A 16275-nucleotide genomic window follows, 5' to 3' on the forward strand; every position below is an offset into this window, starting at 1 on the left:
TGCAATTCTTCTAAAATTTGTTTCAGGCGATCCCTGAAACCCAATGAAATGGTTAAATGTAAAATTTTCAAAAGGTAAAGCTTTTCAACTTTTGCTTCGTCTGTCGCTTCTCCGCTCCCGTTCATGTAAATCCCGGTGACATCATACACCGGCCATGGATCTAATTTTGTCGAACGTACAAATGAAACGAATTTAGCTTGGCCTTGATGAGTCTGTATTTGAAATTCAAATCTCTCTACAAATTCGAATCGCGTCAACCATGTGCCAAGGTTCACTTGGGTCCACAAAAATTCCTCATGTACGTCTGACAACTTGAAAGTCAAGTTCTTTACTTTTTCCTTTTGATTTGTTGAACGTTGAAAAGTACTCTTACTATATCTTATTCTTTTCTCAGAGATGGTGAAAACGATATGTTCACAATTTTCAAGTGCAATTTATCAACTGTGTGCGCGTGTGTGTCTATACATATAAAGAGAGAGAGAGAGAGAGAGATAAAACAAATGAAGAAGTAGAAGATGAAATCAGCTTTTGCGAAATTGTTTCATCTGAAGTTTCATTCTCCATCTTGCCGTAAATGGTTTCTTGCGGTTTACAGTAGGCAGAAATGGTCGAAGAGATACATGGTAGATCACAAACTTCAAATGCATTACCATTTCCAATGACATTACTAAAAAGGGCAGGCGTCATGTTCTGTTCCGCTGTTTACCCTCATTCCTGGAGCTGGAGGGCGGAGGCGGAAAGAAAGAAAACTTTCAATGCAAGCAGAAGATCAGTGTCGTGAAGAAATTTCATTTTCTATATTCTCACCAAACACAGAAACCAGGCCCGAGACTGGTTAAAAAAACAAGTTTCAGGAAACCTGGATTTTACAAAATACATTTTTAGAGGGTGTCATCCAAATGCTGCCTTCAATTTGTCAAATTTGTATGGAACTCTTAAAACGTCTACCGTTTGGCCGTCAAACCAAACCCATCCATGTCCAAATAAACACAGAAATCTTTAATACATTTGGAGTTATTTAAGGAAGGCGTCTGATCGCATGAATAAAGTAAAAAGTCCAAAACAAATACAGAAATCTTCATTACTTTTGGAATTCTTTAAAGAAGGCGTTTGATCGCATGAATAACGTAAAAGCATAGAATCAAGTTCTCGATTTCCCTTTTTTCTCGAAATTGATTTAGCCTTTTGGGATGTATGGGCAGGCCCGCAGGATACAGCCTGAATTTTTTTCTCAGGGTAATCAAACGGCCCTTTAACGTCCTTCTCAAATCCCAACACCAGTCTTTGAGAGTGAACCCACCAGAAAGAACTCCAGCTCTGAGCTGAACCAAAGCTATAAGCCTGAACCTACAACATCTGCCTGCATGCACGCCAAACCTCTGTTCCTGTACCAAGATACAACATTTCACCAGCAGAACTCAAGGTGCATTTGTATTACAGTTACGGCTACTTACAGTACACGTTTAGCTGTTCCAACAACTAAATAGGAAAGAGAAATACTAGCATTTGCATTGACAACGAATTAATTACAGAATGGAGGGAAGCATCAAAAGAATTTCAGAAGCATACACTAATCATTCTATGATTCCGCACAAAGAAAGGAACATCACCCAGAAAAACTGCTCCAACAATGAAATAAGAAGGCTAAATGCTGACATGAGAACTGCACAAATTAATTACAAGGGAAAATTTGAAGAAAAAGCTCCGTAAGTGTACTAATTATCCGCCATATACATCCAAACATGAAGATAGATCATACACCAATAACTGATCTAGGAGCCGCACATTCACAGGATTCATCCAACAACTGGTCTAGGAGCCAAAAATTCACAGGATTCCGTCCTACACCCTGCAATTTATAGCATAAGAAAAATGTTATAAACCATTAACTAAGAAAGAACATACACGGATAGAGTCAAATAAAAAACTTTCAAGAACACTGATATGCTAGAGCTCTGAATAGCATTGAAAAAAAACAAGAAAAGAATACAAAAGCTTAAACTTAACTTAAAATGTAACAATTGAGCAAAGTCATTTAACAAAGGGAAACTGTCATTACATGCTAGCTGAAATTCAAAAAAAAAAAAAACAGAACCATGAATAAGTGAACTGATCAATGATTAACAATGATGTAAAAACAACAATGGAAGTTCAAATTGGTTACATCGACATCAGAATGACAGAAGTGCCCTCCAACTCGATGCTAAAATCCCAAGCAATGAAAGTAACAGTAATAGAGTGACAAAATAAGAAAGGGTAAAAAAGAGACTCAAGAGAAGTAGCTAACGTTACCAAGGTCATTTTCCTCATGAAGACAACCCAAAAGTTAAACCTTAGTATGATATGAGAATATGATAAGTTAACAATGCCACAGTTAGTTCCTTTTTCTCCCCAAGAACACTGCAAGCTGACCTTCAGCATATGTTCCCATTCATTACTAAACTATAAATGACTTTTCTCACTCTCTCAGTCTCTACAACTCAACACGTGCACATGCACGAGCTTGATTTGGACCAACTCGAAACAACTAATCCACACTAGTATTGTCCTGTCAGGTCCTTGGGTAACCTGCATCCGACTTTGGATGTTGACAATTTGGTCTCTTTTTCTGTTTCTGCTATTATCAGAAGTACCTTCTTCTGCTGCAGTTGTTTCTATGCAGGCTTTCTTTACCTCATGCTTTCTGACAATCCGAGGTCATATGCATTAGAAGCATATACGTATCACGTATGCAATATATATTTATGTTCTTATAATTATAGCCACAATTTTGGTGAATATTATATAATATTTTTGTTTTAGCATTTTAACTGCTTCATATGTGTGTAAATGCATCTTTCTAATACTTGTTTATTAGAACCACAAGTTGCTTACCATGTTAACCTGGCAAGCTCCTCCAGCTCTATTTAGAAGCTTGACTTGATTTTAGATTAGAAAAAACAACTCATTGTCCAAATGAAAGTCGGTCAATTATCTAGCTGACAAGTTATAGAAAAGGTCGCAAATAGAGTTGAACCAAGTAATGTCACAAAGGCATAATAAAAGTTTCTAATATTTTCCTTGTTTATTAGAACTACAATAGAAGATAATCTTAACATGAATGTTGTGATTCTGTTGAGGAATTATATTTAAGCATCCAGTTGAAAAAAAGAATGAGAGAATTAGTAATTGGTACTTAGGACATTAAAAGATATAGCATGCACAAAAATACTGCAAAGCAATGATGCTAACTTGTAAGCTTTCTCTCTTTATGCTATATAACCATTAAAACTTAATTCATTCTTTCAAACTTTTGTTATGCTCATTATCATGTTCTGGAATGTAATGTCAGTACTATTGTGCATTTTCATTGATATGTTGTTATAAGATGATAAATATAGGTTTTCCATTGAGAGTTTCCCTCAACCTTTTAGCTAATTTTAAAAAATTAATACTGCACTTTACTGCCTTTTCGGAGGACCGCTTAATAAAGGTAGTCCTACCTAGGCTGTGTATAGTGCATCTAACAACATGGCTATATATATATATATATATATATATATATATATATATATATATATATATAGGAATCCAACTTACAATTGAAAAGTAACTTATATTTGATCACGCAACAACCAGAGATCATCAACACTCCAGATAGCCCAATATCCAGATCATGACATAAACAGAACAACAAAGACTAAAGTTTTACCTCATTCACCAGTCAACATTAGATTTCTTTCCAGTCAGTATGCGAGAAATGTGAAGACCCCTGCTAAATGCCTCATTGAATAAGATCCTTGTCTGCATTGATGCAAATCCAGGCAACCAAGATAGTAGAGCAGTAGGAGCCATAACTATGACAGCAAAAAGCACATCATACAGTCGAGCTATTGCAACGACAGTATTCCACACAATAGTTTGCTCCAGAAATGGCCTAAGTACCAGGGCTATTGATATCAAGCCCCAACCAGTGGGGATAAACGCCAAAAGACTGGTAAGCACATCAGTAAACTTGAAGCCAGTGAACTTCAACAATACAACCACAATCAAGATCGTCAAGACTATGACAAGGGATTGAATAGCTCTGTAATAGATGTGCTCCTTTGCAGCATATCTGTCTTTAGCATAGGACATAACTATATAAATTGCCAGAATCACTATCACAAAAACCCAGGAAATCAAGTAGACCGATATGTTGGTGCTATTGTTAGAAATGCCAAGCTGGTAAACAATGCCATACTGGAAAACAAAGAAGCGGCAATCTAAAATTATCTCAAGGACCTTCCCCCACAGACCGGTTTTCTTGAGATGCTCTTGTTCCTCATACCACCATTTCTCCCAACTTTGATCTGCTTTTGCATTCACCCCACCTGTATACCATATCCAGTTCATAAAATCATCAAAATCATACACAGCCTTCAGCCAGTCCAAGCCCGATGGGTTGAAGATAAAGGGTGCCATGATCCAGGATAGTACTAGGAACCAACTTGACAATGTCATAATAATGTAAACGGCTGTGCTGGAAGCAAAAGACGCAACTGAGCTATATGCTGCATAAACAATCAAGATCACGCCCAGTTCAATGGCCTTGATGAAATGACTTCGGGAGTAGAGTCTGTAGTTCTCAGCAAACTTCTTATGCTGAACCACAAACCCACGCCCAGTTGCCCGATACTTTGCTCCACCATGAAGGATCGTTCTTCCAAAGAAATGTGTGCGAGTACCCATTGAGAAAGTATAGAAAACAGAAGAAAGCTGAAGCTGCATTGTCAAGAAATCCCAAATCGCTCCAAGGAACCCATGTTCAATGGAGTTTTCAACAATCATCGGAAGAGCTGTGAACAAGCCAAGCTGGATGATAAACTGCTGGTTCAGAGTCGTTATTAATGCATTGTTGGTAGACTGCGCCACTATAGAAGACTCAATGCCACTGAGACACAGATACAAGCGACCCCACAGAAAGGCATACACGGTAAGCACAACCATCATGGTGTTGAAGAAGAACCCTACAGTGGTGTAGTAGAAGGAAAGCATTCGTAAGAAGTCCAGTCTGTGTCCCAACCTATAGACGTCCCTGCTCAAAATCTGCTCCCCATTGCCACTAGCTACCTTGGCCTCAAACATCGAGATTTGATTCAATCCTACATCCCGTCCTTTCCCTACTTGAATGTACTCATGGTGGGTGACGTTCCCTCCCTCAAAGTGCAGTTGAAGCCAGCAAATATGTCCTCACTGATGTTAATCACCCTGGAGGCCTTACTGATTCCTCCCCTGCTCAAGAACCAGAGCCTATCAAACACATCAGGATGCCCGTAGTGCATCCGCACCTTGAGAGGCCATGCCAGAACCCGTTGTCCCAGTGTGACAAAGCTCGTCTCTTGTGCAGACATGAACCACGCGAGAGACGAAACAGAACCGGTAAAAATATTCTCCCTAACGCCAAGAATGGAGGGCTTCCTGATTCCGTATACCTGCTTGTATTCCTCCAGCAGATTCCGCATCTTTAGAGCCTCCTCGAAGTAATTGTCTTGGTTCATGTCGATGGTCTGCACGGCATCGCCCCTCGTGAAGATGAAAGAATGATTTTGATTCTCCGGCTTGCCTTCCCCAAGCTTCACGGGGCCAGGAAGTATGATACGGTAGATCTCCACTTCCTTCTGGAGCTTCTGGTCGTATTTCACCAGCACAGAGTAGTACCGCGCCTCCTCAACGGTTTTCACCTCATCCACGTAAGAAATTCGAAGTGCCTCATTGTTCTTCATCAGATAGAGAATGTCGTCCGCACGAGGATCCTTCTTAGCCTTCTGATTGCCGTAGATCTGACAGGCAACCACATACGTGAATTTCATAAGGGCCGTCCCGTACTCGTGACCCTTGAACAGCATGCTGACCCCACTACTCTCCCTACTGAGACTCCGAGCTGAAGCACCCGGCGAGTGGATGTTCTCCTCCCGGCGAAAGGATGAGCCCGAGCTGGCGGCAGCGAGCTCTCTGGACCCCTGTTGGACGTCCATCTCCGACGCAGAATCCAGGAAGACCAGCATCTTGAGCGCCTTGTAGTAATACATCATCCCCCGGACGGTTCGAGCCAGCGTCTGTCCTCTATAAGAGGCCCATAGGCGGAGTTCCCTCACCTTGGTAGTCCACACTTCGTCTGGATTCTTCATCCCTTCCCCCTGCATTCGTTCCAGAAAGTTTTGCCATTCATCTGGATAGATCCTCTGAAGGTAGAAGAGGATGGAGATACCGTCGCTGTTCTCCGTCCGCAGCTGCTCCCTGCTGTACATGACGTCTTCATCGTAGTAGGGAGTCAGGACGCTGAAGGCGAGCATCTTCTCCACCTGGGGAGCGCGCGGCATGTTCATGAAGAGGGAGTTGCTGAAGAAGGCGATCCTCCGCCTGGCCTCGAGATTTCTGGGGACATTGTGCATGGAGTCCCTGGACATCAGGATGGTGGAGAGCCTCCTCAGCTGCCGGTAGAACAATGAATCCGCCTCTGGGTCGGGGATGTCCACGGCGTTTTCGAACAACAAGCCACCGCCACCAGTGGTCGGCGCTAGGCCTCCCAACTTCAGCTCCTCAGTCGTCCTCTTCTGTCTAGGCAGGTCCCGGATGCAAATGTCGTACAACGTCTGCAAGGCGTCTACCACATTCTGCATCGTCCCAGCGTCCTTGGCACCGGGCTTCTTCAGGAGGACCCCCACAAGTACGATGAGCTTGGCGTGGATGTCCTTCAGCTTCTTCATCTCGTATGAGGAGGTAAGCCTCCCGGCAGCAATGGCATCGTCCAGCTCCCCGAAAATAGAGGAAACGATGACATGCTCCTGCGTTCGGTCTCTGACAATCCTCTCCAGCAGGAATTTGACGCTATCGTAGGCCTCGATGACGGCACATCGCCTATACTCATTCTTGCAGACCTTCTTCCACAGCGTCTGGTCCGACGCCCGAAGCTCCGTGGCCTGGCTGAGGGCAAGCAGAAGCTCGTTGCAGAGGAGGAGGCAGGGCCACCGGACGACCCTGATGTTCCAGGCGTTGGCCGGAATCTCCAGGAGCTCCACTTCTTGATCGCTCACGATGTCCTCCTGTCGGAAGGTAGTGATGATCTCGTTCCATATCATCGCGAACTTGGTGGCCTCGACCTGGTTCGACTCGATCTTCGTATACGGCTTCCCGAACCCGTATCTGAGCTTCAGCCTGCGGATGGCGTCTTGGAACCTGTTCTTGAGCGTACCCTGAGACTTCAAGAGATGCTCCTCCGGCATGAGGTTAAACTGCATCGCGCTCGCGAAGAACTGGAAGCGGAGGCGAAGCTGCTGCAGGTTCCTGATCTCCCCAAGGTGGGAGAAAAGGCCGACGAGCGCCCCCGTGAAGGAGGAATAGATGGAGTACCAGATGGATATATCCATGAGATAGATGAGGACGACGGGCGCCCAGAGGAGGCCGACGGCGAACCTGTTGGAATGCTTGAAGAACTCGTGCCACCGGTACTTGACCGTGGTGAGCGAAAGCACCACCTTGGTTGGGGCGATCATGGGCTTGATCTGCAGGAAGTAGCTGAACATAAACTTGGTCGCCAGGACGACAGCCCAGAAGATCGTGTAAGCAAGGTTGTCGAAGATCCCCTCCCGCAGGCCACGCCCCACGAAGATCCGGCTCTGAAACCACCATGTCAGGACGTGGAACACCTTCCAATTCTTCTGCTCAAGGAAGTTCCTCACCCACGGCACCACGAAGAGAATGATGGCCAGCACCTCCGGCGACACGAACACGGCCGAAGCATAGAGGTAGTTTCGCACCTGCTGATTCCTCGCTGCCCTGGTCCTCTGTGGCCAAATCCGGGCGTAGAGCACCCCAAATACCACTGCCCACCCGGCCGCGACGACGCTTTTCAGCACCATCCTGACTCCCAGGGCCAACGTCTCCCTGGACACCAGACTGTACTGCATTCCAGCGTCCAGGAGGGACTGCAGGAACCTCAGTCCCGCCCAGGTGATGAAGACGCTTAGGAGCTTGACTCGCAGGTCGCCGTCGTTCTGGATAGCCTTCCACGGCGTACCGGATTGATCCCAAGCCACGAGGACCGCCGCCTGAAAGAAGAGGATGTGCATGATCCAGAGGCGATCGAAGCTCCGGAAAAGGTTCCAGAACGACCTCTGCTCAACGAAGCCCGTCTTCCCCACCTTGTTCTTCCGGAACGCTCTCCTGGTAACCGGCGTCGCCGTCACCTGTTGCTGTTGGAAGGGGGAGGAGGAGATCCCCCTCTGCTGCGCGGCGGCATCATTTGGGAGAATAAAGAAATTTGACGACAGCTTCAGGGGCCAACCCAACTGCGAGAAGCACCGGTTGGTCCAGAAGTACTCGTTGATGTCGTCGTAGTTCCGCCAGGCGGAGTGAGGGGCGGTGCCGTTCCCGCTAGAATCCACCTCCGCCTTCACCGTCTGGTACAAAGGCGTAACCACTCTCTGGAGGAAGGCGTTCTCCCCCGTGTAAGACGGCACCGCGGGCTGGCCGGTGTTCTCGTCGATATAATCCTCGAGAATCCGGTTGAGCTCCATAGCCGTGTGGTGGAAGATGTAGCAGAGGCACTCGGGCATAAACCGGAGATTGGCCGCCTCCCCCAGACCAGGAGGTACAGCGAAACGTAGAGGAGCTCGCGGCGCTCGTCCGAGCGGCCGCGGCCGGACGAGATCCAGATGTTGGACGACCGGCCGAGGAAAGCACACCAGGAGGTGTAGTTCTTCAGCAACTTCTTGCGGAGCTTGCTGACGACGGAGGGATCAAGGGCGTCTACGTTATCCGGGGGCGGCTGGATCCGCATCTGGGCGTTGGCGAGGAGGAGGATGAGATGCTCCCGCTGGTTCCGGACATTGTCAGTTTGGAAGCCGAAGAAGGCGCCGAGCCAATCGAGCAGGTCCATGGAACCCGACCACTCGAAGAAGGGAGGTCGACGGAGCTGCCCCACCGTCCGAAGAGCCGCAACCGCGGCTCTGACCTCAGGGAACCGCAGAGAAGGGTGGTCCTCGAGGAGATTGTGAATGGGGATGATGTTGAAGGCCCGGTTCTCATCGTTGACGCGATCAGGTCGCCGGTAACGATCACCATGGCCGGCATTGTTTTCCTGGTGAGGAAACCTCTGCCTGACGCCGCTCATGGCGCCCGGAGACCCTGCCCCTCACCCCCAACCAACCAGGAGAGAGGGGGAGGAGAAGGAGCAGCGGCAGCGGCGGCAGAAGAGAAGAGAGGGAAGACGAAGGAAATGGGGGAAGGAGACGAACGCGGCGGTTTTTTTTTTTAGCCCATCCTCCGCTTTCTCGCTTCTTTCTTTCTAATCTTTTCCTCTTCCCCTCTTGGGATAACTTACGCCTAGCTTTTGTCCTTCACCCGGAAGAACGATTGGACTGTACCAACTTGGTCCGGACCCACCGAACCCTGGCTGCAGCCAACACCTCACCCACTCTGGGCTCGGCTCGCTCGGTTTCAGTTGTGGCCGTGGGCACGTGATTGTGTCGCTTGAAAAAGAAAAGTCATGGTGTTTCTTCAAAGGCAAAACTTTGAAGCGGTTTACATTTGGAGTGAGTCAATTTCTTAGGAGAGCGGAGCGGCCATTAGCTGGGCACAGCCAGAATTTTTAATTGCATTGAAACTGAAAGTCCCCGTCCGTTTCACGCCTTGTTCTGCGCGTCTTTCTCGCCGGCGGCGGTCGTGAAGAGGAATCCGGCGAGGCGGCGGGAGGGAGAGAGGCGATGGTTGAGTTGAGACCAAGCGGTGGATGTGAACAAGTTTTCGTCCTCAACCCTGGTTAGACAGTTGTCAGTGCAAGTAGTGGGCTCTTGTCTCGAAATATATTAATTTTTTTTATTTTGAAAGAGAGAAATTTTCAAAAGCAGCCCTATTTTTGGTAGTATGATAAAAGAGGCCCAGATGTTTGACGTTTTCTCCTTTAACCACTTGCAAATGAGACCGTTAAATGTTAAAAAGTGACGTATTTGGATGGCTGAATGTAGTGTGTTCGTGCTTAAGTCCGTTTCTTGTTATTTATTTGGAAGTTGATTTTTTTCGCAATATGTTCTCTGCAATAACCCTTATCACAATTTCATATTTGTGCAATTAAAAAAATCAGTTTTTGTCTTGTGCCCACTTGTTAAAAAAAAAATAACTGTCCGCGGATTTTTGTGAAAGCTATTACAAACAGTTTGAAAAAAATTAAGAAACAAAATTCTTTAGTTTTGCCAATTTTTTCAATATTACTTGGGATGATTAAGTTGGATTTTACTATATTGAAAACTACTAACAAGTGACAAGAGTTACAGAAAGGTAATGGATGAAGCTTAGGAAAGCATAGTATTAGAACATTGACAGCAGTTTATTTTAATTATTACTTAACAGTTTTTTTTGTAAAACTACAAAGAATACTATCAAATTATTTGCAAAAAAATATGCTCATAAAAGCTTTTTGGAAAAAAAAAATGTTTGGGAGCTTAGCTTTTTAGTCGTGATCCCAAATCTAAGCCTCAGTTTTCTATTTTACAGTCGATGTCATCCTTAAATAAGGACTCAAGCTTTATTATATATTTTTATTCTAATCTTTTTTTTTATTCCAACTCGTACAACAAACGTCTAAACAAGATACTGACATCGATACGCTTTTTCCATATTAAAATAAAAAAACGCTGAGTTTAATTTTAAAACGCTAAATTTGCACATCTTTAAATATGTCATTATTATTTAACTGAAGAACCTGTTTTTGTAGTTGTCACTAAAAGGAGGTTCGCATCAAGAACATAAAATAACGTGAAGGCCTTTATTTATATGTGCAAGAAACATAAAAACTCAATTAAAAATTCGTTACCTGACAAAAAGATCAAGACTTGAAGTTATTTAAAGATAAAGAACTCAAAACATCGCCTTTTCAAAAATAGTTGCATATAAAAACCCAAGGGAAAGCAGAAGCTTGTACTGAGAAATTTAGGAAACATATTACGTTTCTCCGTCTAACTTAGGTGTATCTTACAGTGGCTTTTTTGAATAAAGCACATGCTACAGGAAAAGATATGCTCGGTCAAATAAATTGTTCGAAAGCATGAGCCTCTTTCTGTCATTCCAGAAAAACCAGGAGCCGTCGTGTTATTCCTTCAATATGATTGGCAGCCTTTTTTTGCCAACGGCTATGTGTTTCCGCTGTCAGATGGAAAATATAATATTCGTAAAAAGGAGAGAAAGTGGAGGATGTGCTTTCAACTTCTTACAAAGGGCCTTTTTCTTATTCAAAATACAGTAATTTTATAATCGGTTAAAGATCCTAGAAAACGCATTGACAATGAAAATAAAAAAAAAATCAAGTAATTTTATAATTGGTTAATGATCTAGAAATGGTAATTAAAAATGAAAAGAAAAATTAAAAAGGTAGCCCGGAAATTCTATCGCATTTTCAATGTGATGCCGTTAACATGGAAATGTTTGTTCTCAAGAGCCAAGAGGGATATTTTAGTAAATTTATAGGGTAAAATTTTCACAGTTTTCACTCTTATCTAATGGAGGCATTTTAGGTATTTTTCAATGGGTGTTTGGATGACAGCTTCTTTTAATTCAATTTTGTAAAAACTAGGGTTATATAAAAACAAAGTTTTTAATGAGCTTTAGAAACTTTTTTTTTTGTTTTTAGTGGCACATCTAAAATCTGATTTTTGCATAACTTAGGGGCAGTTTGATGGATTTAAAACCTGAATTTGAAAAAATATTTTTGAAAATAAGTTTCCTGAAATAAAGGAATGGGGAAAATGTTTCTGATCCTCGTTTTGAGAAATACCTTTTCAAAAAATTATTTCTTAGTTTTATAATAAAGAAACATATTTTCAATTTTACATAACATCTTTTACTGGATTCCAAACTCTTGTCTGCCAGGTATCGCTTATTAACAACAATATTAAGAAGCCATTAGTGCGAAAAACATGCCATCCTAACTTCAATATTCAAATTTGACAACATCCTAGACCTTCAGACTCTACGCTGCCATACATGAACTATAGATCACACGGTTCATCTTGACTCCAAAAAAGAAAAGAACAACAATAACACAGAATTTTGCTTCAGATTTTATGCATTACAACAACATCACCTGTCTGAAATTGGGCCACTGCTCATCTCACAACATTTTTCCCTTTCTAATCTCAGAGAAATCAAAAGCTCACTACAACAGAAACTCAGATGCTTTATACCAAGTACATGTGAAGCAAAGCTTAATGATGGTAAAATACTTGTAAACTAAAGATGATTACCATAACATGGTTGGCATAGTTATTGAACAATTGTGCCCTGAAAGTGAGGGAAAACTTGAAGCAGGCAGACTTACTGACAATGTGATCCCTTGTGCAGCGGTCACATTTTTCTTTCTGGTGGTTCCATTGCTGTGGCAGTTGTTAGTGAACATTGTCGGAGTTCAGTAAACCTGAGCCTCCGGTGAATAGATGCAGAGTGTGAAAAGGAGTTCTAAAAGATTTTTTGCAGTTAGAATCCAGTGTATTTATTAGAGCCTCTTATAGTTTCAGTTGGTTATGCTGATAATCCCAAGCGAATATATAGAGCAACTGGCCATTGTACGTATTAACATGTGTAAAGATTGATGAATTCGTAGTAATGTGAATCATAGAGCATCAATATTAGTTCAGTTCTTTTTTGTCGATCAAGCTTTTTGTGTGTCTATTAAGCACTAGTTCCATCTGCAGATGTGCATAAATGATTTCTGTTTAGTCCAAGTGTCTATTAAGCACTAGTTCCATCTGCAGATGTGCATAAAAATGATTTCTGTTTCTGTTTGTAGCCTCTGTGTATAAATGGATTGGATATATATCAGAAGTGGCTCCTTCTCATGCACTCAACCTTGTAATAATCCATCAACTTGAAACAGCTGAGGCTTCAAAAACTTGGAGTTGATATGCTACATTCCATGAAGAATAGAAGAACCCAACACCTTTAATGGCCATCAACACCATTATTATAAATTAATGATAATATACAAGGTTTACAGTAAAAGGGTGGACTCAGGACTGACGCCAAAGCTACATGAGTACATGAACAGTTGTTTGTTAGAGAATTAGCTTCCCCAATTGACACCATTATAACCAGCAAGCCTGTCTCCCTAAGCCAAGGCATAATTCTATGCCGAGCCTTCACTCTTTTTTCCAGATCAAAGAGCAGGTAGCCAGGGAATCACCAGCAAGTTTGCTGTTCGTTCAGAACCAACTATGGAGGCCTACAGCTTTCATAATCTCCAGCAAATTCCCCTTTGCGTTCCTGCCCAAAACGTGGCGATATCCGAGAACGATCAGTGGGTCAACATCTTCGTTCTTGATTCCCAACCTAGAAAAGAAACTGACCTTGTCTTTCACATTCTCCTTAGAAGATTCAAGCAAAATAATCAAGCCATCGCCCAACGCTTCCCCAATCGTCCCCTTCTCGCACCCAAGATCGTAAAAGATCCCAACCTTCCTGCAATTAACGTAGCACGAATCCAAACAAGGGGATTTCGTGAGATGACTCTTGAGCAAGACCCACTCGTCCGTTGATTACTCCTGGCGGCACAAAACGAAGGGAAAAGCCAGACAGATGCCAACCAACTGCGTCCTGCTGAACCCCAACTCGATAATGGCGTGCAGAATGAGAAAGAGGCTGTCTACTGCTAGGACGAGAGAGAGAGTCGTTGAAGAAACTTCTATCAGGAAATGAAAACCCCCACCTGACGAGGCAGCGGCGGAGGACGAAAATGAGAAGAGGAAGCAGCAGAGTAAGGCAGCGGCGGAAGACGAACATGAGAAGAGGAAGACGAGGGGTGCCCGACGCGAAGAGCCCTTACGGGCAAAAAAATAATTCGGAAACATTTTTTCGAGTGGAAACATTTTCTCGATTCCCGCCTCAACTCAATGGCCTTAAAAAAAAATTTCACGTTTGAAAAACTGAAAAAATTTTAAAATTTTTTTTGTGGGATAAAATAAATTTCAGGTTTCGAGTTTTATTCAAACTCAACTTTGATGATCCCGAAACATTTTAAAAACCTTGTTTTAAAGTGTCACCCAAACCTAGTTTTTGATTAACACATTTTCAAGAAAATATTACTGTGGTTGGGCCCATAACAATTTAAAAAGATGGGCGTTTTCCCCTCCTGACTCAACACCCCCTATGCCTATCACGTGAAGGTCAATTAACTTGTCTCGTTTATTTTAATTGATGCTACTTGGAATACTGTAATGCTTAACCATTAAGTTTACTTGAAATATTCAATTACTGTAGTAGGGCAAGCTTGACTATTGGTTTACTTTAATTGATGCCATTTGGAATATTCAATTACTCTAGTAGAGCAGGCTTCCACTGCCGTGACCTAATAAAGGGACCAACAGTTCTTAAGAAGAAGAAGAAGAAGTGATAGCAGTTTTGTGTCTATATATATGACTAATATTCAGTATGTTGATGGTGCAGAATGTTAACTAGGAGCTGTCTTCTGTCATTCTTTCCTAGCAATAGAGGGTCTCCCTCAGCGCAATTCATTGGAAAGGAAAGATCTAAATGGAGGGCACACGAAAAGGAAATGATCCTTCAAGAATTAGTGTCTACTCGGTTTAACTTCATTTCTATTTCTGTAAGTTCTCATGGCAAATTTCTCTTATGACGAGTTCGTAAGAATGTGCTGTTTACAATGTCATTGAGTCGAGTCTTCCTCTCTATCTGTCTCTCTGATCTCTAGCACGAAAGAAGACAAGCCACAGATGGAAGATCAAACAAAAACTAATGGACCTCACACAAGCCACAGGCATTGACAAAGCATCTGCCGACGATCTTCTAATACCATCTCAATTCTCATGAGTCTTAAAACAGCAAACTGAGTAAGCAACCGGAACAGTAAATCTTTCGATTGGCAGCTTTGCATCCGACTTCACTCATTCAGTTTACAACGTCTGATACTTTAAGAAACTATCCATAGATCTCTCCTTAACCTCGCTAGCTTTGTCACACCCAATAAAACCAAAAACAAAAGAGAAGTTAGTGTACCTTTGAGCCATTGAAGAAGGTCGGCGGCTGCTGATTCCGATCGATCAGAGCCTTCCTTTCTGCTTCCTTGCTGTTTGTGAGTGAGCTGAGGTCTTCGGCCCATTTTTATAAAATTTTTGTATTGTCCTATCTTTGCTCTATAATATTAATATAACCAGAGTAGTAGGTGTAGTTGTTGCAATAGTAACTGAAAATTATGTAATGCGAGCCAGCTAAACTCCATCGTGAAGGAACCTGATCCTTCACTGAAGATCGCAACGATGCCCTTAGATGGAGAAAACTGTAATGTGTGGGATAAGCCGGCTAGCTTGCACCTGTGCAGAAAATCAAGGTTAGGGTATGTGAACGGCAAGATCATGCCCCCACCAAGAGAAGACCCTAACTACGACGGGAGGGAAGCCAATGACCCAATAATCATGTCATGACTTCTCAAGTCAATGGAACCAGAAATCAACAAAACCTGCACAACTGAAGTATACTACTCAAGAGATGTAAAATTTTTAAAAGATACACCATACATCAAAGAGAAATAGATCAACATCTTTGTGTAAAAGATGCACACTACCATTCTTTTACCAATACAAGAAGAAGAAAGTAGAACACAACCCACAAGAGATAACACAGAGGCTACAAGAACAGAAGAACCTGGAGCAGAGCTACAGTCAGTTGAGCAATGTATGGGCGAAAACACAGTTCAGCTATGCACTCAAACTTGTGGCTTGTCGACTTTATGTCCTTGCTCCTACCAAGTCGTAAATGTTTTCATTAAAAGATCTTAACAACTCAAATGAATCGTTTCTAAGTCATCATGCTTTTGTCATTTAATTCAATGAAACTGTCCCTTAATTAGTGATTTTATTCAACTTCTCATTGTAGACCCACTGGTCTTAGCTGATTATACAATAGATCATGCTAACCACCTAGACTGTATGAAATGTTTTATTTTTCATAGGAGGAGTTATGGATGAGTTCGAGTTGCATTCATTATCGTATGCACCAAAAAAAGAAGGGGGCAGTCGACGTATTTTGAAGATTTTTCAAAAAGAAATATTTTGTTTACTATTAATTTTTTCATTACCTTTTTTTTTTGTCATTATAGGGAGCTCTCTTTTTAATTATTTTGGTTATTACAAACTTTTGTGCATATGGGGTGTGCATATAACCAGCTTCACTTATACAGGTATGTTGAGTGGGAAGATATATAGTCATTTCACCAAGCGTCGACATAGCCCTAAACTTTGGGAGGAAAGGTGT

General features: G+C 42.7%; 1 protein-coding gene and 1 non-coding gene across 2 annotated transcripts; both read right to left on the bottom strand.

Moving 5' to 3' along the window:
- Positions 1 to 1486: 1486 nt before the first annotated feature.
- Positions 1487 to 9445, bottom strand: LOC116267792 (callose synthase 12-like). The gene is given in 4 exon segments (XM_031649697.2): positions 1487 to 1849; positions 3692 to 5180; positions 5183 to 8596; positions 8599 to 9445. Coding segments are annotated over 3 exon segments (5433 nt in total). The 5' UTR covers positions 9134 to 9445; the 3' UTR covers positions 1487 to 1849; positions 3692 to 3696.
- LOC116246525 (small nucleolar RNA J33) lies at positions 5989 to 6064 on the bottom strand. The gene has a single exon (XR_004170710.1). It is a non-coding gene; the product is annotated as a small nucleolar RNA J33 (small nucleolar RNA).
- Positions 9446 to 16275: the final 6830 nt, after the last annotated feature.

Source organism: Nymphaea colorata, chromosome 1, assembly GCF_008831285.2.
Source record: "Nymphaea colorata isolate Beijing-Zhang1983 chromosome 1, ASM883128v2, whole genome shotgun sequence".
NCBI lineage: Eukaryota > Viridiplantae > Streptophyta > Magnoliopsida > Nymphaeales > Nymphaeaceae > Nymphaea > Nymphaea colorata.